General features: G+C 43.3%; 1 protein-coding gene across 3 annotated transcripts in view; it reads right to left on the bottom strand.

Moving 5' to 3' along the window:
* Positions 1-1,285: 1,285 nt before the first annotated feature.
* Positions 1,286-27,760, bottom strand: part of ano10a (anoctamin 10a) — a 39,045-nt gene continuing 12,570 nt past the window's right edge. Inside the window, exons 12-14 of one of the 3 annotated variants that reach the window (XM_045698120.1) lie at positions 18,993-19,109; positions 13,204-13,220; positions 1,286-4,127 (exon numbers count right to left, since the gene is read on the bottom strand). In XM_045698120.1, the coding sequence (XP_045554076.1) occupies positions 4,040-4,127; positions 13,204-13,220; positions 18,993-19,109 (222 nt within the window). In that variant the 3' untranslated portion in view covers positions 1,286-4,039. The remainder of the gene's footprint in view (positions 4,128-13,203; positions 13,221-18,992; positions 19,110-27,760) is intronic. The other 2 variants (XM_045698123.1, XR_006759851.1) reach the window with 2 other exon arrangements.

Raw genomic sequence — 27,760 nt, 5'->3', positions numbered from 1 at the left:
GAAGGCACTGTACAAATCTATGTCCTCCCAGAGGTAGAGCATGTAGACGGGACACACTAGAGGGATCATCAACTAGATTCAGCCGAGGGCCACATTTTCTTGAGTGGATGGTCAGGGGGCCGGAACATAATTACAAATCATTTGCAGACTGCAAATTTACCGCTAGAAGCCAGAACCGATATATTTGACTAAACAATCATTTCAAACCTTGTTTACGATCATGTCTCTATTATGCTTGGGAATACTTGAACAGATTTCCAAAATGTAAATCACTTGGAGCTGATTTCCTAATGTTTTTACAGTCTTGTGTACAACAAAAAAGATAGTGCCTTCAGAAAATATTCATAGAAAGTGTTGAAAGTTTCCAAGAGCACAGTGGTCTCCATAATTGGGAAATGGAAAAAATATGGAACTATCGGAACTGCCTAGAGCTGACCGCCTGACCAAACTGACCTACTGGGCAAGAAGGTCAGGGACGTGACCAAGAACCCAATGAACACTGACAGAACTACAGAGTTCCTTGGCTGGGATAGGAAAACCTGCCAGAAGGACAACAGTATCTACAGCACTTCACCAATCTGGGCATTATGGGAGTGTGGCTAGATGTAAGCCACTCCTAAGAAAAAGGCACATAACAGCACACCTGGAGTCTGCTAAAAGGCATGTGAAAGACTCGGAGCATAATGCAAAAGATTCTGTGGTCTGATGAAACAAAAATGTAACTCTTTGACCTGAATGCAAAGCACTATGTCTGGAGAAAACCAGGCACAGCTCATCACCTTCCTAACACCATCCCTAATGTGAAGCATGGTGGTGGCAGCAACAATGAATGGAGCCAAATACAGGCAAATCCTTGATGAGAATCTGCTTCAGAGTGCAAATAACAGACTGGGGAGAAGATTTATGTTCCAACAGGACAATGACCCAAGCATACAGCCAAAGCAATGCTGGAATGGCTTCAGAACAAGAATGTGAACATCCTTGAGTGGCCCAGCCAAAGTCCAGACTTGAATCCCATTTAAAATCTGTGGAAACACTTGAATCTCCAAATCCAGATGTGCAAAGCTGATACAGACATACTCAAGACGATCAAGGTGTAATAGCCGCCGAAGGTGCTTGTACAAAGTATTGACTCAGGAGTGTGAATACTTATAGAAATTAGGTATCTATATTTCATTTTCAATACATTTGTAAAAACTTGTTTTCACTTTGTCATTATGGGGTATTGTGTGTAGATGGGTGGGGAAACACTGAACTAGAGAATGGAGACACTTGTAAGCGTGTGAAAGATTTTTGTATAGATTTATTTGGGGAAAGGGATGCTAGGTTTGTTTGGTTTCAATAATGCTGTTCTGAACCATTTTTATACACTTGGTGATATTGTGATTGCAAACTGTAGTGAGTGTATGTACAGTAAATAGCATATAAAACAAATCTTGACAGCATCGCATGTCAAAGGCACAAGCCCGCTCTGAGGGGGGTCTTCAAGAGCGTATGGACTAATAGCATAAACAACTTAAAAAGAAATCAATTCATTTCAATTAAGTATCACTACTTCTGATTGACAGTCATTGATTAGACTGAGTAACAATGACCATGATAGTTGCAGGCTGTGAGGAGTATTTAACATTACGTAGCCTACCATGCTTCAGTATGATACAGAGGAGGCTGGTGGGAGGAGCTATAGGAGGATGGGCTCATTGAAATGGATGGAATCAGACATGGTTTCCATGTGTTCAATATGTTCCATTAATTCCATTCCAGTCTTTACAATTTCTCTGTAGCATACTGAAGCATCACCATAGATAATTAGATCTTTCCTATCTCCATGTGTAGTATCACTATGGATCAGATAATACCCTGGATGTGTGGCTCTGTGTGGCTCAGGCGGTAGAGCATGGCGCTTGCAACGCCAAGGATTGTGGGTATGATTCCTGCTGGGGACACACATACTAAAATGTATGCATGACTAAGTCAATTTGGATAAAAGTGTCTGCTTAATGGCATATATTATACTCTGGCAATACTATGTAAACGTTTCAAGGACCTCAATGCTATAGAGCACATCATTATGCCAGAATTCCTAAGACTTTCACGTGTTTAGTCCTCCATTTTGAAAGTAGTTCTACTTAATGTCTCTGACAGACCTACTGATACTGGATGTAGCCCTGCCCCTAACTGACTATAGTGGCTTTTAAGCAAAGCTGTTGGTCTAAAACTCTGTCTAATGTGAAAACCTATTTTTGAAAAGTAATTCATGTCATCTGTTGGTGGAATACTGTCAGGATATAATTACCATAGGCCATCTATCTCAAACTGAACCGCCTCCACCAATTCCATAATGGCCATATGAACATGAAAAGTCTATGTAACACAGCATACCCTCAACCGCATCCATACACCTTCAATGACCTATTATCCAACACCTTAACCTGGGCCTGACGTTCAGGGCTGGCCGCTGGCCCGGGTAGGTTTTGGAAACCCTCCGGGCCAGTTGATCATCCCGGTCAGTGGCCACTTGGGCCAGTGAAAAAAAATATTGTAAAAATGCTATATTTAATCTAGGCAATGTAATAAAGGATTCCTGAAGCTGTGAGTTCGTTAAATTGATCATTTTACACACGCGCGCCATAAACTACACATTAAGCCGAGTTTGAGATTGTTGTGTGGAGCAGCTCACTGAAGACCGATTGCTGTAGGAAACATCTTCAAAGTTATGATAAATACCAATAAATGCTAAGGCAAGAATGGGTATGCAAACCAGGAATAAAAAGTTCCGTCTTTGTAGAATATTTGCTTTGCGCAATTGTCATCATAGAATAGCAAAACTTGATAATCGGACATTTCTTCGGGGCTATTTGGTCCTAGAAAAGTCCTTGAAGGTAGCCGATTTACAAGTTTTACTGCAATATAATTATTATATCATTATAATTTCTGATCAGTTTTTGTGCGAGATCTATCCGCTTTCATTTGTTTTTCGCGCTAGTCTGTTGCTCTCTTTGCGGTAAAACCACGTGCAGTTATTATGAGCAGGACAACCAGGGGAATGTTGGCTTCACCTTCCATACAAATCGTTCCATTACAAAAGGAACCCGATTTTTGCTCACTTTGTTTTAAAACATGATACATTAACCCCTCAATAACTCTTCAACATTTCAAATGGTGAGACTGACTAGCTGCCACAGACTTCATTAGTGTGTTTGTGTTGGGAGCATCTACATACAGTCTATTTAGTCAGGCAATGTCCGCTTTATTCTGACATGTTTTAGAATGTCAAATATTTTTATGTCATTGCATAATGCCATTTGGAAGGCTTAATAAAACATGCATTATTCTAAGTTGTTATGCATACTTTTTTTGCTTACATGTTTGGGGGATCTTTTTCTATAGGCTATGACAATTCAATATAAAAATGTAGGTCCTTGAAAACTACAATTAATTGCTTGAAAAAAAAAATCTTTGAATTTGACTTCCCAATGTCTGTATGAATCCTGTAGGCTACTTGCTCAGCCCAAATGAAAGATAAAATCACTAGCTATTGAATTTATGCGCGCATCATTCGCTTGCCTGACAGATGTTGAAACTTGCCAGTATTTCTTTCATTCGGCCCAGTGTGCCGTTGGCAAATTGACCTGAATGTCAAGCCCTGCCTTATAAATACATTGCTACGTACCAAATGTATGTTAACAGTGGTTTACGGAGGACATTAACATAAAGTCTTGTTCTCTGGTCTGATCTGAATCTTTAGTTTAGAGGCTAGTCTTCATGATTAAAACAATCACATACAGTAATGTTCTATAGACATCTGCAGGTAATACACTACACTCCGCAAACCAAACAGAAATACCTGGCAACAGGGCAGAGGCTAAGAGCATAAAACCATAAAACCATAAAACCGTTTATATATATAAAAAACTACTTTTTGATATTTTATGCATAAATAAGCTTTGAGCTTGGTGTTGTAAAGAAAACAGTCTATTTGAACCATCTGAAGTGAATCTTTCTTTGTTTGGAAGGCATCTTCCATCTGGAGTTTAGCCTATCTTCGTCTTGTCAGTATCTGAACGATCGGCCTCTTCTCTCCATCACTTAGCAGTTTTTGGGATCCCCGAGGCCTCCAGCATTTTCTGTAACAGTGTAAAATGTGATTAATATCTCATGTGCTACCAAACTGCCACATGAAATACAGGCTAGCTGTTAGGCCTATTATTGGGGATGTCATAAACAGAATACACGCTCCATAGAAGGAATACATTGTCCTCTGTAGCTCAGTTGGTAGCTTTTGAAACGGCAGTAAAAGTGCAATAACTTGTGTCGGCTGTGGTATTTTGGATGCAGTATTTGCAAGAATATACTGCAGTGTAACGCTTCGATCACACCGACAGCGTCATTACATTTTGGTACACCAGAATAACCTTCATTCCCAAGGAAACGCTGCGTTTGCCTTACAGCATTGCAGAGTTCAGTGTGGTGCATCAGTTGGATTTATCGAACTTATGCGTCAATCTGTATGCGTAGACAGCTTGACAGAAATGGTAGCAGAAGGTGAATGTTCAACTTTGTTACATACATATCCAGATGATGCTGCATACTATTCTGCGCAATGAGGCTGTCGGTGTGTTGGAAGCGTAACTGCAGTTACAATGCAAAAGTACTGCAGTAAAGAAAATGATATAGAATTTTGGACACAGTATTTGCAGCATACTGCAGTTATACTGCACTCTGATTGCAATCTTTTTCTATAAGGGAGAGCATGTCACTGTAACGTCAAGGTTGAGGGTTCCATCTCTGGGACCATCCATACTTAAAATGGATGCACGCATGACTACGTCGCTTTGGATAAACACGTCTACTAAATGGCATAAATTATTATATAGAAATATGAAAGCTTTTCAGTGTTGGAGCAGCTTTTTAAAATAAAACAAACATAAGCACACTGTTAGCTTGCTTTAACAAATATACAGAGCTCTCCTCTCTCTCTAAATGACATTAAGCCTCCAGAGGAGGAAACCAGAGCTTTAAAACAGCATTACATCTCCAAATTACAGTGGTTCTGGAACCCCTTAACAAGACCTGGAGATCTTCACCAGATTGAGTTCTTATTTTAAAATAAAATACTTTTCTACAACACAGGCCTTCTCCCCAGACTCTAATCTCAGCTGAGTTACATTTAATCAATTCATTCCACTGCCTCCAGCGCACCCGAGCAAATTACATTCTGGGTTCAAATGTGTTACGTGCAATTAACGTTTCAATCCAACACACGGATCAATGGGAGAGTTTCTTTGCTGATGGAAGTCTTTTTATTCATAGTGGATTCCATAAGGGGAGAGCAGGGTTAAATATATAGACCTACGGTTCCCCACAGGGATAGAATGTGGCGGATTGTACTCAACACCCAGCCCAATCTACTGCAGCTACTTGTTCTGGAAAACCAAACGGACAGTCACATTAATAGTGTGTCATGGTCTGTAAATGCAGTCTGTATTTATGCTGTTGTTTGCCCTTGCCGGAACATTCTGAGGTTGTCCTTCTGACAGACTTGTTTGCACTTGTTGTTGTAGTCGCCATAACTACAGTGCAACGAAAAACACAGACCGACACATACACACTCGCGCCACAGAGAACCTTCATCTCATTTGTAACAACAGCAGTAACAGAAATCAAATTCCTCTTGCTCAGAGACTTGTTCAATGGCTGCCAGGATCCTGCCGGGAGACATACAAAGTCCTCTCTGAGGGAAGCCCATGGCAATAAATGATGCCTTCACAGTTCACACCACTTATCAGAGGAGAAGACAGGAGGGAGGAGAGGGGCCGGCAGCGAGGTAGAGAGAGAGAGAGAGGAGAGAGGAGAGGGGCCGGCAGCGAGGTAGAGAGAGAGGAGGGAGGAGAGGGGCCGGCAGCGAGGTAGAGAGAGAGGAGGAGGGAGAGGGGCTGGCAGCGAGGGAGAGAGGAGAGGGGCCGGCAAGCGAGGTAGAGAGAGAGGAGGGAGGAGAGGGGCCGGCAGTGAGGTAGAGGGAGAGGGAGAGGGGCCGGCAGTGAGGTAGAGAGAGAGGAGGAGGGAGAGGGGCCGGCAGCGAGGTAGAGAGAGAGGAGGAGGGAGAGGGGCCGGCAGCGAGGTAGAGAGAGAGGAGGGAGGAGAGGGGCAGGCAGCGAGGTAGAGAGAGAGGAGGGAGGAGAGGGGCCAGCAGCGAGGTAGAGAGAGAGGAGGGAGGAGAGGGGCCGGCAGTGAGGTAGAGAGAGAGGAGGAGGGAGAGGGGCCGGCAGTGAGGTAGAGAGAGAGGAGGGAGGAGAGGGGCAGGCAGCGAGGTAGAGAGAGAGAGGAGGGAGGAGGGGGGCCGGCAGCGAGGTAGAGAGAGAGGAGGGGGGCCGGCAGCGAGGTAGAGAGAGAGGAGGGGGGCCGGCAGCGAGGTAGAGAGAGGAGGGGGGCCGGCAGCGAGGTAGAGAGAGAGGAGGGAGGAGAGGGGCCGGCAGCGAGGTAGAGAGAGAGGAGGGATGGGAAGTCCACGGTCATGTTGTAACAAAGGTCCAGCACACTGCACTGTACAGACCCCTCCCTCCTACAGCCAGCCCCTCTCCCTGTAGTATACACTAGTAAGTCAACTAATTCCCTGGTTTTCCAGCATGTTGAGCTAATTGCCTAGGCATGTTAGTATTGATCATGTAGGAGGAAGGCTGAAGCAGAGGGCTTTATGAAGCATCCCCAGCACATTGACAGGGAGGGCCTCTCTCTCACACTGCACTGCTCAGGTTGTGGCCTATTTACTAGGATATACCTCCCTCCCACTGCAGTCAAGTTCACTCACTGCACTGTAGAAACAGATGCGAGACATATCCATATTCACTACTGCTCACATAGCGCGTACGCCCCATTTTCATCACATCTTTTATTCCTCTCTGCACTGGGCCCCAACTTCCCTGGACTATCAGGCTGCAGTAACAAGCCTCTCTCCTGATGATGAACTTCCCTGGACTATCAGGCTGCAGTAACAAGCCTCTCTCCTGATGATGAACTTCCCTGGACTATCAGGCTGCAGTAACAAGCCTCTCTCCTGATGATGAACTTCCCTGGACTATCAGGCTGCAGTAACAAGCCTCTCTCCTGATGATGAACTTCCCTGGACTATCAGGCTGCAGTAACAAGCCTCTCTCCTGATGATGAATTTCAAGTCAATCCCACAGAGAGAGAAGTGTAGTTGGATAGCAGCTAGCAGTTTCTCTCTGAGCTGGCCTGTCTCGCTGAGGTGACAGAGGTCCTCGATGACTCAGCCATCATCCCACATCACCACTCCTGTGTCTGTGACATCATGCCTGGCCAGGCTCACACCAGACAGACAGAGATGCAAGCAGGCTCAGGAACACAACACACACACACACCACTGGACTCCTCACACTCAAAATACACATTCACCGACAAGGTGCTCTGCCCTGGACTAAGGGTAATCTGGCCTGGACTAAGCCTGGACTAAGGGTCTTCTGTACAGCATCTGTCTCTCGCTCTTTCTATAGTACAGTATCTGTCTCTCTATAGTACAGTGCCCTGCGAAAGTACTCATCCCTCTTGGCGTTTTTCCTATTTTGTTGCATTACACCCTGTAATTTAAATGGATTTTTATTTGATTTTCATGTAATGGACATACACAAAATAGTCAAAATTTGTTAAGTGAAATGAAAAAAATTACTCGACTACGTCATCCCCATATTATTACTTACCCTCTTGCTCTTATGCACCCCAGTATCTCTACTTGCACATCATCATCTGCACACCTATCACTCCAGTATTAATGCTAAATTGTAATTATTTTCACCTCTAGGTCCTATTTATTTATTGATTGGGCCTATTTATTTATTTATTTATTGCCTACCTCCCTACATTTGCACACACTGTACATAGATTTTTCTATTATTTTGTGTTGACTGTACGTTTGTTTATGTGTAACTCTGTTGTTGTTTGTATCGCACTACTTTGCTTTATCTTGGCCAGGTCGCAGTTATAATTGAGAACTTGTTCTCAACTGGCCTACCTGGTTAAATAAAAAGGTGAAATAAATAAAGAGAGAGGCAACAAAGAGACCAAAGAACCCTGAAGGAGCTGCAAAGCTCCACAGTGGAGATTGGAGTATCTGTCCATAGGACCACTTTAAGCCGTACACTCCACAGAGCTGGGCTTTAAGGAAGAGTGGCCAGAAAAAAAAGCCATTGCTTAAAGAAAGAAATAAGCAAACACGTTTGGAGTTCGCCAAAAGGCATGTGAGAGACTCCCCAAACATATGGAAGAAGGTACTCTGGTCAGATGAGACTAAAATTGAGCTTTTTGACCATCAAGGAGAACGCTACGTCTGGCGCAAACCCAACACCTCTCATCACCCCGAGAACTCTATCCCCACAGTGAAGCATGGTGGTGGCAACATCATGCTGTGGGGATGTTTTTCCATCAGCACGGACTGGGAATTGAAGGAATGATGGAATGGCACTAAATACAGGGCAATTCTTGAGGGAAACCTGTTTCAGTCATCCAGAGATTTGAGACTGGGACGGAGGTTCACCTTCCAGCAGGACAATGACCCTAAGCATACTGCTAAAGCAACACTCGGGTTGTTTAAGGGGAAACATTTATAATGTCTTGGAATGGCCTAGTTAAAGCCCAGAACTGAAATCCAATTGAGAATCTGTGGTATGACTTAAAGATTGCTGTACACCAGCGGAACCCATCCAACTTGAAGGAGCTGGAGCAGTTTTGCCTTGAAGAATGGGCAAAAATCCCAGTGGCTAGATGTGCCAAGCTTATAGAGACATACCCCAAGAGACTTGCAGCTGTAATTGCTGCAAAAGGTGGCTCTACAAAGTATTAACTTTGGGTGGGGGTGAATAGTTATGCACACTCAAGTTCTGTCTTATTTCTTGATTGTTTCACAAAAAATATTTTGCATATTCAAAGTGGTAGGCATGTTGTGTAAATCAAATGATACAACCTAGAAAAAAAATGATTTTTGGGCAACAAAATAGGAAAAATGCCAAGGGGGTGAATACTTTCGCAAGCCACTGTATATAAACTAAGCAAAAAAAGAAACGGCCCTTTTCAGGACCCTGTCATTCAAAGATAATTCATAAAAATCCAAATAACGTCACAGATCTTCATTGTAAAGGGTTTTAACACCCATGAATGTTCAATGAACCATAACCAATTAATGAACATGCACCTGTGGAATGGTTGTTAAGACACCAACAGCTTACAGACAGTAGGCAATTAAGGTCACAGTTATGAAAACTTAGGACACTAAAGAGGCCTTTCTACTGACTCTGAAAAACACCAAAAGAAAGATGCCCAGGGTCTCTGCTCATCTGCAAGGAGGCATGAGGACTGCAGATGTGGCCAGGGCAATACATTGCAATGTCCGTACTGTGAGATGCCTAAGACAGCACTACAGGGATACAGGGTGGACAGCTGATCGTCCTCCCAGTGGCAGACCACGTGTAACAACACCTGCACAGGATCGGTACATCCGAACATCACACCTGCGGGACAGGTACAGGATGGCAACAACTGCCCAAGTTACACCAGGAACGCACAATCCCTCCATCAGTGCTCAGACTGTCCGCAATAGGCTGAGAGAGGCTGGACAGAAGACTTGTAGGCCTGTTGTAGGCAGGTCTTCATCAGATATCACTGGCAACAACGTGACCTACAAACCCACCGTCGCTGGACCAGACAGGACTGGCAAAAAGTGCTCTTCACTGACGAGTCGCGGTTTTGTCTCACTGGGGGTGATGGTCGGATTCGTGTTTATCGTCGAAGGAATGAGCGTTACACTGAGGCCTGTACTCTGGAGCGGGATCGATTTGGAGGTGGAGGGTCCGTCATGGTCTGGGGTGGTGTGTCACAGCATCATCAGACTGAGCTTGTTGTCATTGCAGGCAATCTACAGGGAAGACATCCTCCTCCCTCATGTGGTACCCTTCCTGCAGGCTCATCCTGTCATGACCCTCCAGCATGACAATACCACCAGCCATACTGCTCATTCTGTGGGTGATTTCCTGCAAGACAGGAATGTCAGTGTTCTGCCATGGCCAGCGAAAAGCCCGGATCTCAATCCCATTGAGCACGTCTGGGACCTGTTGGATCGGAGAGTGAGGGCTAGGGCCATTTCCCCCCAGAAATGTCTGCGATCTTGCAGGTGCCTTGGTGGAAGAGTGGGGTAACATCTCACAGCAAGAACTGGCAAATCTGGTGCAGTCCATGAGGAGGAAATGCACTGCAGTACTTAATGCAGCTGGTGACTGTTACTTTTGACTGACCCTCCCTTTGTTCAGGGACACAGTATTCCATTTCTGTTAGTCACATGTCTGGAACTTGTTCAGATTGTGTCTCAATTGTTGAATCATATGTTCATACAAATATTTACACATGTTAAGTTTGCTGAAAATAAACGCAGTTGACAGTGAGAGGACGTTTCTTTTTTGCTGAGTTTATATCTACTCTCTATATAGTACAGCATCCGTCTCTCCTCTGTATTAGAGGTCGACCGATTAATCGGAATGGCCGATAACAATCGGTAATCAGCATTTTTGGACACCGATTATGGCCGATTACATTGCACTCTGCGAGGAGACTGCGTGGCAGGCTGTCTACCTGTTACGCGAGTGCAGCAAGAAGACAAGGTAAATTGCTAGCTAGCATTAAACTTATCTTATAAAAAAAAGTCATTCTTCACATAATCACTAGTTAAACTAGTAATATCATCAACCATGTGTAGTTATCTAGCTTGTCCTGCGTTGCATATAATCGATGTGGTGCCTGTTAATTTATCATGAAATCACAGCATACTTTGCCAAACGGGTGATTTAACAAGCCCATTTGTGGAAAAAAGCACCGTCATTGTACCAATGTGTACCTAACCATAAACATCAATGCCTTTCTTTAAAATCAATACACAAGTATATATTTTTAAACCTGCATATTTAGTTAATATTGCCTGCTAACATGAATTTCTTTCAACTATGGAAATTGTGTCACTTATCTTGCGTAACGATTCCGTATTTCACTGAAAGAATAAACATTTTGTTTTCAAAATGATAGTTTCCGGATTTGACCATATTAATGACCTAAGGCTCGTATTTCTGTGTGTTATTATGTTATAATTAAGTCTATGATTTGATAGAGCAGTCTGACTGAGCAATGGTAGGCAGCAGCAGGCTCGTAAGCGTTCATTCAAACAGTACTTTCGTGCGTTTGCCAGCAGCCCTTCGCAATGCATTGCGCTGTTTATGACTTCAAGCATATCGACTCCCGAGATTAGGCTGGCAATACTATAGTGCCTATAAGAACATCCAATAGTCAAAGGTATATGAAAAACAAATGTTAGAGAAATATTCCTATAATAACTACAACCTAAAACTTCTTACCTGGGAATATTGAAGACTCATGTTAAAAGGAACCACCTTTGTTCTCATGTTCTGAGCAAGGAACTTAAATGTTAGATTTTTTACATGGCAAATATTGAACTTTTACTTTCTACTTTCACTTTATATATATATATTATTTAATAAATTATTATTTAATAAAAAAATAAAAATAATTAAAAGAAAAAAATAATCGGCCGATTAATCGGTATCGGCTTTTTTTGGTCCTCCAATAATCGGCATTGAAAAATCATAGTCGGTTTACCTCTACTCTGTATAGTACAGCATCTGTCTCTGTGGCCTTCTCTCCAGTGGGTCACTGTCACCTCTAGCAGTGGTGGCTAGTGCTGGTGGACAGCCAGCGACTAAGGTGTTGATAGGGGGTTTCCACCAGTGAGGCACCTGCTCTGATCACTACTACATTCCTCCTGTGCCAAAGGAAGGAAGGGATTTTCCCCAGGACATTGGCTCCTCCCTTCAGTGATACATACTGTACAACTAGCTAAGTGTATCTATCTCTATGGCTTCCCTTGCTGAAGCAGTGGAAAATGCTGGATTTTAGCCGATGCACCTGCTCTGATCAGTTCCCCCTGTGCCAGAGGAAGGAAAGGGTTTTCCCCAGGCCACATAGCCCATTGGCTGGCAAGACAGCTTATTCGCCTCTGCCTGCTGAAGTGGTGGAAAACGTTGGATTGACTAGGCCAGATGGAGACAGACACAGCAGTTTAAGTGGCAACACAGGAAGATGGCCGTCCCTCCGTCCTCCTCTCACAACTGACCCCGGACAGAACTCCAGTGGAATGAAGGCTCTCTTTCCGTCAGCTCTACTCCTAATAAAACTCCAGTGGAATGAAGGCTCTCTTTCCGTCAGCTCTACTCCTAATAAAACTCCAGTGGAATGAAGGCTCTCTTTCCGTCAGCTCTACTCCTAATAAAACTCCAGTGGAATAAAGGCTCTCTTTCCGTCAGCTCTACTCCTAATAAAACTCCAGTGGAATGAAGGCTCTCTTTCCGTCAGCTCTACTCCTAATAAAACTCCAGTGGAATAAAGGCTCTCTTTCCATCATCAGTAGAGACTGCAGTACAAGGTGATGCATGATGACATATCCAGTGGAAGGCTGTGGCTCTGACTGACTACCTGACATGATACAACACTTTGGGGTTGACTGAAAGGTCCATCAACTCCTGTCCCTCAAAAGACTCAATGCCCGCCCGACTGCCTGCCCGCCCACCCTGTCGGCCGCCCGCCCCTGCTCGGCCCAAATGCCCGCCCGGCCTGACATGATACAACACTTTTGGGTTGACTGAAAGGTCCATCAACTCATGTCCCTCAAAGACTCAATGCCTGCCCTGGCCGCCTGACTGCCCAGCCGCCCTGCCGAATGCCCGCCCGCCCGGCCGCATGCCCGCCCGGCCAAATGGGTTTTGATAGATGGGATGAGGAGAAGGACAGTGTTAGAGGGAGATTCAAATGAATTAATTATGAAGAAGAGTTATTAAGACAAACGGCAAGACGTTCAATAGCCATGGTAGCAGGGGCACTACTCATGTGCCTGGGACTGGGTTGAAAACACATTCAGTTAAACACAAGGCAGTAACCAAGTACCATCACAACACAAACCTCACCACAAGACCAACTTGGGCAATACACGTAGACATGATTAAGTAGCTTATCCATCTCTATTCACAGGATTAATATCAGGCATTAGGTATTATAGGTGAAGCTTTCAATTCAAACCATAACCAGACAAACTCACAACCTGCATAGCAGAGTTCAGTCAGACGACCCAAAGCAACTTACCGCCCATGGGCCTGGCTCTGCACAAACAAACCAAGAAATCAACCAATCTTGTTAAAATCTGCTTAAATTCAACATTCAGCTGGACAAGAACAAGAAGCATCAGAAATACCACCAATCAATGTGATGTATTTCATGGCACAGCCCTTCTTTCTGCAGTGCTGAGAGAAATGATAGCTAGCTAAGACATGCTAGCTAATTGCTGAAGCACTCAGCCTTAATCCAGTAAATGACTGCAGTGCCAAGCTGAGGCAAGCTACTGCTCAGCAGCATACTCATATCAATACCATTAACCTAAGTCCTGTAATTTATCTTTACCAAAGTGCTCTGGGAGATGTATTGAGGGACTGAATACATTACATGAAGCTGTTATGGAGAGATATGGGTCTGCATTATGGTGTTATGGAGAGAGATACGGGTATGCCTTAAACCTCTCTGGGATAGGGGGCGGTATTTTCAGGTCCGGATGAAAAGTGTGCCCAAAGTAAACTGCCTGCTACTCAGGCCCAGAAGCTAGGATATGCATATTATTAGTAGATTTGGATAGAAAACATTCTGAAGTTTCTAAAACTATTTGAATGATGTCTGTGAGTATAACAGAATTTATTTGGCAGGCAAAACCCCAAGGACAAACCAACCAGGATTTACTTTTCTGAGGTCACTCTCTTTTCAATGGGTTTTCTACGGAGATCTAGATTTCTAAGGGACTTGCTTGCAGTTCCTATTAGAGGTCGACCGATTATGATTTTTCAACGCCGATACCGATTATTGGAGGACCAAAAAGGGCGATGCCGATTTAAATCGGCCGATTTTTTTATTTTTATTTATTTGTAATAATGACAATTACAACAATACTGAATGAACACTTATTTTAACTTAATATAATACATCAATAAAATCAATTTAGCCTCAAATAAATAATGAAACATGTTCAATTTGGTTTAAATAATGCAAAAACAAAGTGTTGGAGAAGAAAGTAAAAGTGCAATAAGTGCCATGTAACAAAGCTAACGTTTAAGTTCCTTGCTCAGAACATATGAAAGCTGGTGGTTCCTTTTAACATGAGTCTTCAATATTCCCAGGTAAGAAGTTTTAGGTTGTAGTTATTATAGGAATTATAGAACTATTTCTCAATATATGATTTGTATTTCATATACCTTTGACTATTGGATGTTCTTATAGGCACTTTAGTATTGCCAGTGTAACAGTATAGCTTCCGTCCCTTTCCTCGCTCCTACCTGGGCTGGAACACATCGACAACAGCCACCCTCGAAGCAGCGTTACCCATGCAGAGCAAGGGGAAAAACTACTCCAAGTGACGTTTGAAACGCTATTAGCGCGCACCCGGCTAACTAGCTAGCCATTTGACATCGGTTACACCAGCCTAATCTTGGGAGTTGACAGGCTTGAAGTCATAAACAGCGCAATGCATTGCGAAGGGCTGCTGGCAAACGCACGAAAGTGCTGTTTGAATGAACGCTTACGAGCCTGCTGCTGCCTACCATTGCTCAGTCAGACTGCTCTATCAAATCATAGACTTAATTATAACATAATAACACACAGAAATACGAGCCTTAGGTCATTAATATGGTCAAATCCAGAAACTATCATCTCGAAAACAAAACTTTTTTCCTGTCAGTGAAATACGGAACCGTTCCGTATTTTATCTAACGGGTGGCATCCCTAAGTCTAAATATTCCTGTTACATTGCACAACCTTCAATGTTATGTCATAATTACGTAAAATTCCGGAAAATTAGTTCGCAACGAGCCAGGCGGCCCAAACTGTTGCATATACCCTGACTCTGCGTGCAATGAACGCAAGAGAAGTGACAATTTCACCTGGTTAATATTGCCTGCTAACCTGGATTTCTTTTAGCTAAATATGCAGGTTTAAAAATATATACTTCTGTGTATTGATTTTAAGAAAGGCATTGATGTTTATGGTTAGGTACAGTCATGCAACGATTGTGCTTTTTTCGCAAATGCGCTTTTGTTAAATCATCCCCCGTTTGGCGAAGTCGGCTGTCTTTGTTAGGAAGAAATAGTCTTCACAGTTCGCAACGAGCCAGGCGGCCCAAACTGCTGCATATACCCTGACTCTGTTGCGGAGGTGACACATTTTCCCTAGTTAAAATAAATTCATGTTAGCAGGCAATATTAACTAAATATGCAGGTTTAAAAATATTTACTTGTGTATTGATTTTAAGAAAGGCATTGATGTTTATGGTTGGAGCAACGTGTACCTAAGCAATTATATGCAACGCAGGACAGGCTAGATAAACTAGCAATATCATCAACGATGTGTAGTTAACTAGTGATTATGATTGATTGATAGATTTTTTATAAGATAAGTTTAATGCTAGCTAGCAACTTACCTTGGCTTCTTACTGCATTCGCGTAACAGGCAGGCTCCTCGTGGAGTGCAATGTAAAGCAGGTGGTTAGAGCGTTGGACTAGTTAACCGTAAGGTTGCAAGATTGAATCCCCGAGCTGACAAGGTAAAAATCTGTCGTTCTGCCCCTGAACAAGGCAATTAACCCACCGTTCCTAGGCCGTCATTGAAAATAAGAATGTGTTCTTAACTGACTTGCCTAGTTAAATAAAAAGGTCAATTTTTTTTTTTTTTTTAAATAGGACAAATCGGCGTCCAAAAATACCGATTTACGATTGTTATGAAAACTTGAAATCGGCCCCAATTAATCGGTCGACCTCTAGTTCCTATCGCTTCCACTGGATGTCAACAGTCTTTAGAAATTGGTTGATGTTTTTCCTTTGTGTAATGAATAAGTATTGCTGTTCAGAACGAGGGTCGAGTGAAGTGTACTGTTTGTTAGAGGTGCGTGAACTGAAAGCACGCTCCACTTTGTTTTCGTCCGGTATTGAACGCAGATTATCCCGTCTTAAATTTTATCAATTATTTATGTAAAAAAATACCTAAAGTTGTATTAGGAAAGTTGTTTGAAATGTTTGGACAAAGATTACAGGTAACTTATGAGATATTTTGTAGTCATGTTGCACGAGTTGGAACCGGTGTTTTTCTGGATCAAACACGCCAAATAAAAAATTGACATTTTGGAGATATAACAACGGAATTAATCGAACAAAAGTACCCTTTGATGTTTATGGGACATATTGGAGTGGCAACAAAAGAAGATCTTCAAAGGTAAGGCATGAATTACATAGTTATTTCTGAGTTTTGTGTCGCGCCTGGCAGGATGAAATATGATTGTCTGTGTTTGTTTGATGGGGTGCTGTCCTCAGATAATAGCATGGTTTGCTTTTGCCATAAAGCCTTTTTGAAATCGGACACAGCGGCTGGATTAACAAGAAGTTTATCTTTCATCAATGTTTATGATGAGTATTTCTGTAATTTGATGTGGCTCTCTGCAATTTCACCGGATGTTTGTTTGAGACAATGCATTTCTGAACATAACGCACCAATTTCAAATGAGGTTTTTGGACATAAAAATGAACTTTATCGAACAAAACACACATTTATTGTCTAACATGGAGTCCTGGGAGTGCCATCCGGTGAAGATCATCAAAGGTTAGTGATTCATTTTAACGCTATTTCTGACTTTTGTGACACCTCTCCTTCTTTGGAAAATGGCTGTATGGTTTTCTGTGGCTAGGCGCTGACCTAACATAATCGCATGGTGTGCTTTCGCCGTAAAGCCTTTTTGAAATCGGACACTGTGGTTGGATTAACAAGACGTTTATCTTTAAAATGGTGTATAATACTTGTATGTTTGAGGAATTTTAATTATGAGATTTCTGTTGTTTGAATTTGGCGCCCTGCAATTTCACTGGCTGTTGGCGAGGTGGGACACTCACGTCCCGAATGATCCCAGAGAGGTTAATGTATTATGGAGAGCCATATGGGTCTGCATTATGGTGTTATGGAGAGAGATATGGGTCTGCATTATGGTGTTATGGGTCTGCATTCATGTGTTATGGAGAGAGATATGGGTCTGCATTATTCTGTTATGGAGAGAGATATGGGTCTGCATTATTCTGTTATGGAGAGAGATATGGGTCTGCATTCATGTGTTATGGAGAGAGATATGGGTCTACATTCATGTGTTATGGGGAGAGAGATGGGTCTGCATTCATGTGTTATGGGGAGAGAGATGGGTCTGCATTCATGTGTTATGGAGAGAGATATGGGTCTGCATTCATGTGTTATGGGGAGAGAGATGGGTCAGCATTCATGTGTTATGGGGAGAGAGATGGGTCTGCATTCATGTGTTATGGGAGAGAGATGGGTCTGCATTCATGTGTTATGGAGAGAGATATGGGTCTGCATTCATGTGTTATGGGGAGAGAGATGGGTCAGCATTCATGTGTTATGGGGAGAGAGATGGGTCTGCATTCATGTGTTATGGGAGAGAGATGGGTCAGCATTCATGTGTTATGGCGAGAGATATGGGTCTGCATTATTCTGTTATGGAGAGAAATATGGGTCTGCATTCATGTGTTATGGCGAGAGATATGGGTCAGCATTCATGTGTTATGGCGAGAGATATGGGTCTGCATTATTCTGTTATGGAGAGAGGTATGGGTCTGCATTATTCTGTTATGGAGAGAGATATGGGTCTGCATTCATGTGTTATGGAGAGAGATATGGGTCTGCATTCATGTGTTATGGAGAGAGATATGGGTCTGCATTCATGTGTTATGGGGAGAGAGATGGGTCAGCATTCATGTGTTATGGGGAGAGAGAGAGATGGGTCTGCATTCATGTGTTATGGGGAGAGAGAGAGATGGGTCTGCATTCATGTGTTATGGGGAGAGAGAGAGATGGGTCTGCATTCATGTGTTATGGAGAGAGAGATGGGTCTGCATTCATGTGTTATGGAGAGAGATATGGGTCTGCATTCATGTGTTATGGAGAGAGATATGGGTCTGCATTCATGTGTTATGGAGAGAGATATGGGTCTGCATTCATGTGTTATGGAGAGAGATTTGGGTCTGCATTATTCTGTTATGGAGAGAAATATGGGTCTGCATTATTCTGTTATGGAGAGAGATATGGGTCTGCATTCATGTGTTATGGGTCTGCATTATTCTGTTATGGGGAGAAATATGGGTCTGCATTCATGTGTTATGGAGAGAGATATGGGTCTGCATTCATGTGTTATGGAGAGAGATATGGGTCTGCATTATTCTGTTATGGAGAGAAATATGGGTCTGCATTATGCTAAATAATCTGTTGTTTTGTCCTTAATTATACACGGTATGTAAGCCGTTTATAGACAGGTTCTTTCTGGTGCTGGGAAAGCAGATGATTGTGTCCTCTGTCTGTGTGTGTGTGTGTGTGACCTACTTCTGCGCTACGTGCAAGGTGATAAACATCTGCCAAAACAGCAGAGCCTCATTAACACATTACAATATTGCACATGCACACACAGTTTGTTAGTTCGCTGCAGCGTGAACAACGTTCTACATGGATCATTAAACCATCAAACCTAGATGATAAACCTGATGGGTCTCTCAGAGAGACAGTCACGTCAGCCGTACACCTCATATACCCAGCTTATCCACACAGAAGTCTGTGGCTTTCCTTCATCTAGGGTTTCTTTACACATTTTATTCACATTAAGTCCCTTCATGTTATTTTTGGGAACTTCATCGTTTAACACACCACAAAAAAGTTGAGTTTAAGGTTGAGTGATGGTACCTGCTTTTTTTTCAACTTGATAGACTCAAGTTAGGTCAAACCACTCTGTATGTCATGCTAGCGTTATTCAACACACCATACAGTTGAGGGGTTCAGTCAGTCAAACTTACCCTTTTCTTCAGAGCCTCCAGGGACTCAAACTCCAGACGTGACAGTTTGATCTGGATGTGTTTGGGGACGTCTGGGATCACAAAGGTCAGGATGAACTTGGAGGCCAAGAGGAAGTGCTGCAACAACAACAGCAGACAGAGGAACAACAGGGAAGTATGGGGAGACTTTAGGACATGTAACAGGAAAAGTAGACATGTATTATGATGTTATATTGTACTGAGATAGGATAAACTACACTGCTCAAAAAAATAAAGGGAACACTAAAATAACACATCCTAGATCTGAATGAATGAAATAATCTTATTAAATACTTTTTTCTTTACATAGTTGAATGTGCTGACAACAAAATCACACAAAAATAATCAATGGAAATCCAATTTATCAACCCATGGAGGTCTGGATTTGGAGTCACACTCAAAATTAAAGTGGAAAACCACACTACAGGCTGATCCAACTTTGATGTAATGTCCTTAAAACAAGTCAAAATGAGGTGGCGGATGGTCTCCTGAGGGATCTCCTCCCAGACCTGGACTAAAGCATCCGCCAACTCCTGGACAGTCTGTGGTGCAACGTGGCGTTGGTGGATGGAGCGAGACATGATGTCCCAGATGTGCTCAATTGGATTCAGGTCTGGGGAACGGGCGGGCCAGTCCATAGCATCAATGCCTTCCTCTTGCAGGAACTGCTGACACACTCCAGCCACATGAGGTCTAGCATTGTCTTGTATTTGGAGGAACCCAGGGCCAACCGCACCAGCATATGGTCTCACAAGGGGTCTGAGGATCTCATCTCGGTACCTAATGGCAGTCAGGCTACGTCTGGCGAGCACATGGAGGGCTGTGCGGCCCCCCAAAGAAATGCCACCCCACACCATGACTGACCCACCGGCAAACTGGTCATGCTGGAGGATGTTGCAGGCAGCAGAACGTTCTCCAAGGCGTCTCCAGACTCTGTCACGTCTGTCACGTGCTCAGTGTGAACCTGCTTTCATCTGTGAAGAGCACAGGGCGCCAGTGGCAAATTTGCCAATCTTGGTGTTCTCTGGCAAATGCCAAACGTCCTGCACGGTGTTGGGCTGTAAGCACAACCCCCACCTGTGGACGTCGGGCCCTCATACCACCCTCATGGAGTCTGTTTCTGACCGTTTGAGCAGACACATGCACATTTGTGGCCTGCTGGAGGTCATTTTGCAGGGCTCTGGCAGTGCTCCTCCTTGCACAAAGGCGGAGGTAGCGGTCCTGCTGCTGGGTTGTCGCCCTCCTACGGCCTCCTCCACGTCTCCTGATGTACTGGCCTGTCTCCTGGTAGCGCCTCCATGCTCTGGACACTACGCTGACAGACACAGCAAACCTTCTTGCCACAGCTCGCATTGATGTGCCATCCTGGATGAGCTGCACTACCTGAGCCACTTGTGTGGGTTGTAGACTCCGTCTCATGCTACCACTAGAGTGAAAGCACCGCCAGCATTCAAAAGTGACCAAAACATCAGCCAGGAAGCATAGGAACTGAGAAGTGGTTTGTGGTCACCACCTGCAGAACCACTCCTTTATTGGGGGTGTCTTGCTAATTGCCTATAATTTCCACCCGTTGTCTATTCCATTTGCACAACAGCATGTGAAATTTATTGTCAATCAGTGTTGCTTCCTAAGTGGACAGTTTGATTTCACAGAAGTGTGATTGACTTGGAGTTACATTGTGTTGTTTAAGTGTTCCCTTTATTTTTTTGAGCAGTGTACATTTCTCTACTATTATCCTAGAATTCAGAAACATGTATAGTTGATATAATGAATAGTTTAAACTGATTGAACAGACGTGATACGCTGCTGAAGTGAAACGTCACAACACAATCTAAACTGCTCTGGAGACAAACACACCATCACCGACCGGTGTCCAATCCATGACCTTACAAAACTACACAATCATTGGTGTCAGGTGTGATACCCCTCTAAACAGCTGGTTCATGTTCCTATCTACCAGGCTGGTCTTCTTTCATCTGTATATGCTGTATGTAACTTCTGAATTTTGTATTGCCATTTATAGTCTACTGTATTTAAACATGTACATGATACTGCAACGTTTCCCCAATGGAACAATAACGTCAGTCAAGTTAACCAGAACATTCCCTGTTCTTTCAGAACTACCTTCATTCCTTCTCTGAGCGTGGCTAACAACAAGCAGCTGACCTGACCCACACAGTCTGAAAACAGTCCTGTTATCACATGAAACCTGCAGATCAGGTCAATGTATGAGCCAATCCATTGACTCGTGTTTTCACATGAAACCTGCGTCAGGTAAAAGTACGAACGAACCCGTACAACCATAAACACGCCAAACCATAGAATAATAATGCTGAAAGGGTTACCATTTAAGAGATCACGCCTCTTAACTAAGGACCAGATAAATCAAAGAATATGTCTTGAAATACTGTAAGCAAAGAGAAGAGAGTGCTGTGAATACAGAAAGAGGCCCCCCAGTACAACACTGGCCCACCCTCCTCCCTCTGTTGAGGTGATTGGAGGAGACAGATGAACAGCAGACAAAGGGGAAGTGGGGTGAGGAGGACAACTCGTGGCAAAGAGCACACCTGTTATCTTCACAGCCCCTCTGAGGTGAGGTAAGATAAGGTGTGAGAGAGAGAGAGGTAGCAACCTGACCAATATAACACATACATCATTTTTTTCTCAATACATTTTTTACGGCCGAGAGAAGTGTACTTCGAACTGCATGACCAGAAACCAGCTTTATCACTCTGAATCGATGCCAACACACTGCTATGCAAAGCAGGTCTGTCATGGCTGGAGAATTGACAGCTGCCACAACACACTGTACCTCATCAGTATGTGACAGCCACAATTCCATCGGATTCAGCCACTGCTTTCATCGCAGTAAAAGGCTTCATACATGTTAGGCCTGACAAATGTTGTCGACTGAAAACTTCCAAATACTGTTATTACAGGCTATTTCGTCCTGTGGAAAGTGTTGTTCAGATGGGTGGTTTGGACTAGAAGGATGGGGAGGTTTGTGGTGCTCCCTCTCTCTGTCCTTCAGCCATAGAGTACTTTAGTACAGACAATTGTGTATCCCAATTGGCAACATAATACCTTTCTAGTACACTACTTTTGACCAGGGCCTCTCAGGGGTAGTGCAAAGGGGGCTATTTGGGATGCAGAAAATGTGAGCTAAGTAGTAGACTTTACAGTATTAGAATGTAAAAGGGTGAAGGGTGTCCAGTCTGTCTGGCCTCAGCGCTGACTGAGGTTGTTGCACTGATTGAAATGCAACATTAAAAACACCACAGCCTTTTAGCTGATTGGTACTTGACAATAGGAGTTTATGGGCATTTAGAGAGATAGGGTTGGCTTGGCACATGTTGGAAAACCAAAGAACACTAACATAAATGCAAATGTTAGTTGAAAGGGGGTACATTTCATCTTGAGGCCCCGACTCAATATCAAACTACTTCTCTATGATGCTCTAAACAGTGCATAAGTGTGACTTGAGACAGTACCTGTAAGTGCTAGCATAGCAATCTGTGGCCTTTTGTACCATAATCCCCTCTGCTCAGTATTCACCCCATGTAGCTGGGGCCAGAACTGCACTGCCTTGTTCATTTAGCTAATTAGCATTTCAATCCACCTTGATCGGGAGTCATTTTATATCATTTATTCTGTGAAGCGGCACGAACAGAATTTCTTAATCTAACTTTTCACGTCGGGGTTTTGTGAATAGATCTTGTCTGAAAGGCGGCCATCGGTGGCTTGCCATAAACACTTGGACATGGTGCTGAGACATGCATGGTTCTGCAGTAACCCTTGGGACAGCCAACTGCAGAGTGAGAATGAGCCTCATGGAGCACCGTGCAGTCACACAATGTGACGGGCCAGAGTCTGGCAGCAGACTGTGTTCTAGAAGGATACGAGACTAATGCAGAAAGAGGTGGCACGTCTCCCACATGAGAATGAATGATTACATCAAGATGATTCATACCAAGTTACTTCAGCTCGATCCAATTTCCGTGTATTGATCTCTCGAGGCAGGTACTGTATTATTTCCTCTACTGTTCCTCGATGCACCGCGAGGTCGGTGTGAGACCTGTTCCTCTGGGCCCTGGTCAAAAGTAATGCTCTATATAGGGAACATGGTGCTATTTGGGACACACCCATGGTGTTGATGGGCAAAGGAGACAGGAAGGGTTGTGGAGAGGTCTCCAGGCCTGCAGAGATTATTCAGTACAGCAGGCAGGTAGCTTCAATAAGACTAGACTGGAGCCATATATGGTAGAAGAATAGCATTGAACAGGACTACAAAGGGCTGTAAATAGAGTTGCCAGTCAGCAGGGGGGCACAGCTTCACACAGAGCTGATGCACACTACATTAATACACAGGTTGAGTCCCAAATGGCACCCTATTCCATATATAGTGCACTACTTTTGACCCGTGACCTATGGGCCCTGGTCAAAAGTAGTGCACTAAATAGGGAATATGGTGCCATTCAGGGCAGAGTATGGCACAATGCACAGATATGACTAGAGCTAGCACTAGGCTGATCGTGCTCTACAGAATAGAAAGGGAGACCACAACCATGGTGACAGAATCAGACACATTCAGTTACTGGGTACAAAGGGTTCTGGACTTCAACAACACACACCACATCACAGTGGCTTCAGAGGACAATGGCTGATTTCCCTTTGGCAAAACAAACCGTGAGGGAGAAAGATAGACAGCGTTGTTAGGAGCCAAACAAATAAAGCCAGCTGCATTATACCAGGCAGTGTTATATTTCAGCATTATAAAGGACCAAGGCAAGGACCAAGGCAAGAAGGGACGGCTAAGGAACGGTCTTTTTTGTTGTTGTCATTTAGCAGATGCTCTTAACCCTAATTGCTCCTGTAAGTCGCTCTGGATAAGTGCCTTGCTCAAGGGCACCGACAGATTTTTCACCAAGTTGGCTCGGGGATTCGAACCAGCAACCTTTCGGTTACTGGTCCAACACTCTTAACCACTAGCTTACCTCTGTCCTCCCTATATATTCTGACATCTCTTGACTCTGCCATAGTACTAAACACTTCCTGATAACCATCTTTAAGGGCTGTCCACACCTAGGACGATGACTATAACAAAAACTATCAAGATACAAATATAAAATAACAGTTATCATTCTAGTTAATGTTCTAGGTGTGGACGGCCCTTAACACTGCAGTGAATATCAAGCCCACTTTATCTACAGTGCGAGTTCAATTTCAGTTCATCACCATGAAAATAATAGCCCCTCTCCCACTTCCCATACCTACAGTAGATACATTCCCCCGTTCATTATCCCTCATGTTGTGAAATACCAACCACCTGGGGTTTTGCAGCACGATTTCAGAGGCACAATTCAGACAGGATATCGTCAGCACACTGGTGTTATGGATCTGTGACACCATCCTGCTATTCTGGCTGTTACACCAATGACACAGTAAGAGTGGCTAATAAGACCATACATAGTCTGCAGTAGAGTTGGGCTGCATACATTCACATTATGTCCCATCTTAAGAAGTCGTCTACACCTGCGTCCTTGATCGTCAGCAGGCTAAACGGCTATCTTTCACTTCACCTCCGCAGTAGCGGTGTGTCAGCCCAGCTTCTGTGTCCAGAGGTACTTACTACTCCACCATACATCACAACTCCCCTTCCTCTCTCCTCTGTGTCAATCTTTATTTGAGATAAATCACCAGGACAGACAGAGCAAACCGAGTGACTGACTGACCGTCCTCTCCTCTCCCAGACATCCTCCATGCATCCCCCAGACAGGTCATTAGTATTTCATCCTGGGTTGTGAATTGCAGGACAAACCTCAGAGTTGTCACTGGATGCTCTGTTTCTGTCCACACACAGGTTTCTGTTAGCAGGTCATTGCCGGCTTTTAATTGGAAAGGCCAATTTTACATTTTTCTGCTAAATGTTCTGGTCTGAAGATTCATTGCTTTTTAACATTTTCTTTTCTATAGTCCAACAACTGTCCCAGGGTCTGTTTGGGATATTTTGGTTCTCGACAAGCTGACCAATAGAATAGGTCAATTTCTTTTTACTATGGGGGATAGTAGATTGACATAGGCAGTGAGCCCATAAGGCTAGGGGAAGTAAATTGAAATAAATTGCCAAAATGATATCACCTAATTAGCCTACTCCTGTCTATAAAGAAATAAAATCATTCAAAATAGGCAACTAAATCATGATTTAGCCACAGAGGACCATTTCCCCTTGTCTAGTTTTAAATCTCATTGCCTACAAGTCGGAAGGAAAGGCAGCTCATGCAATTTAGGCTGTGCGTGTTGCAAATATCAAATAAATGATTGTTGAGTTGCAACTGTCAAGGCAAAGTAGAAGACCAGCTAGCCATATCGCAATATTTATACATTAAATTGCAGGAAAACATAGTTTGGAAAGCAAATGGCTATTGCTGTAAAGAGAAGACAATGACAATTTTCAGTAGGCCTATAGCCCATCTTATTGGCACCACTATATACCTGGTGAGTGCGCACTGCGCATATTCACGCGATCATTATCGGGTCAGTGCTACTTTAAATTCAGTTATTGGACAACAGTTTCCTGCTCCAGTTTAGATGGACGTCATATTATATTTGTGTCTCCCCTGCTAGTAGACCTATTATATGGACAGCGTCGTTTTAACTGATTGTTCCTCAGTGTCGGCAGAGTTTGTCTGATTAAAAAAGATTTTGCTTAGGTCTCCAGCAGGGCCGGTGTTGTGCCTAAAATCTCCCCCCTGACAGAATCCCCCCCAACACCTCTTCGCGTGAACACGCACACACTCAATTCCTCATTGCTGTGACTTGAGATCTCTGATCACGTTCGGCTGCGTTTCATTTTATTTTTCATGTCGGTTTGATCCCGGGGGAGGCTTTAGTAATGTCTGCAGTTTTCGGTTTGGCTATTTGTTTCAAGTGTATTAGTCTATAAATAAATCTCTTTGCCAAAATTCATCATCTCTCCCATGTCTTATTCGACTAGTAGTTGTTCTGAAATGTTTATTGCTTGACTACATTTTACTCCCTCTTCTATGTTTAATATAACACACATATCATTTCCTTAATGTTGTGGCTAGAGTCAAAAGCTTTCTGTGGCACACTTCCGAGTCAAATACTTTCTATAGAACAAACTTCACCTCAGGATAGGCAACCAAAATGCATAATTAATGTATGTGTGTTATATTAAACATAGAAGAGGGAGTAAAATGTAGTCAAGCCATAAACATTTCAGAACAACTACTAGTCGAATAAGACATGGGAGAGATGACGAATTTTGGCAAAGAGATTTATTTATAGACTAATACACTTGAAACAAATAGCCAAACCGAAAACTGCAGACATTACTAAAGCCTCCCCCGGGATCAAACCGACATGAAAAATAAAATGAAACGCAGCCGAACGTGATCAGAGATCTCAACTAGCAAGCAAGTCGCAGCAATGAAGAATTGAGTGTGTGCGCGTTCAAGAGAAGGGGGTGTTCTGGCAGGGGGGAGATTTTCGGCACAACACCGGCGCCAAAACGAATCAGTTGGAAGGCGTTTGACAGCCATAGGCGGGCACGGGACCCCCCTATGTCTGCACACGCTTGCGCGTTCACAAATGTGTTTAATGTGTGTTATAGTAAAGCACACAGGCAGCTCCTGAGTTAAGTTTGGAGAAGCAAACAATCTATCCTACCATTTCTACCGACCTGCGTGACAGTTATAGTTATTTTTATATGCACATTTTCATTTCAATAATACAATTGTAGTTTCTCAAAATAATTGTCACGTGGTTAATCATAGAAATCTGAAGTAAAATGATAAAAATGTAAAAAAGGCGAGAGTGCCAGCCTCCGCCACATGGACACACTGATCCATTGGCGGCTAAAGAAGAGCGCATTGAACTCAGAGATAGCCTATAGGCAATGCAGCAGTAGACCTATATCTTCCATCATCAACTAAGTACAATACATATGCCTGAAGCTGACAAATAAAAACATTAATAAATATCCTGATTAAAATTCTGGTTCTTTCAATCACATTAATCTCTACTCCGCCTGTCTGCCTCCCTTTCTGTCTGTCTTGATTTAGGCTATTGCTAGTTGTACCAAATGCAACATTGTACCAAATCATCAACTGGGTCTGGCCAAAAGCTGTTGCAAGCGAACTTACAACACTGTATCAACTAGCCTATTCCAGCCCCTTGGAGTTTCTGTGCCAGTGAACTCGAGACAGAGATGTTTTTTTAATGTTTCCACTAGCTATATGGGATCATCAGATCATGATATTTTGCTTTTTCACACCAACGCTTGGTGATTATCGAGGCCGGGAGTGTTGGAAAGATTTTTCAAATTCTGAGGAACTCTTTCGCAATGGATGTTAAAAAAAACAGACTTCGTTGACAATGTGAGGTGAAGAAAACATGACTGAGGAGCTCAGCTTGTTATTTAAGAACATGAAACTCACGCCCGCCTATACATATACCTGGGATGTTGCTGTTGGTCAGCCGTCTTGTTGGCTGAGAAAAAGTTAAATGTGGACAGTTATTCTAACGTATTCAAAGTGTACGGTAAGGATCATTGGATCTTCGACCTGCATGTTCTGTTAAAATGAATTACCATAATCTAACATGTGATTGCTGTCATTCTGAGCACCGTGGGCAGACACCCCAATCATATTGGTCCAGTACACTTCTCAAATGTCCGTTAATTAAATGAAAATGCTGTAGGTCAAATGTCTGGCACCACATTTTCATAA

The sequence above is a fragment of the Salmo salar genome, chromosome ssa02 (genome assembly GCF_905237065.1).
Source record: "Salmo salar chromosome ssa02, Ssal_v3.1, whole genome shotgun sequence".
NCBI lineage: Eukaryota > Metazoa > Chordata > Actinopteri > Salmoniformes > Salmonidae > Salmo > Salmo salar.
This window is presented reverse-complemented; position numbering and strand designations above follow the sequence as displayed.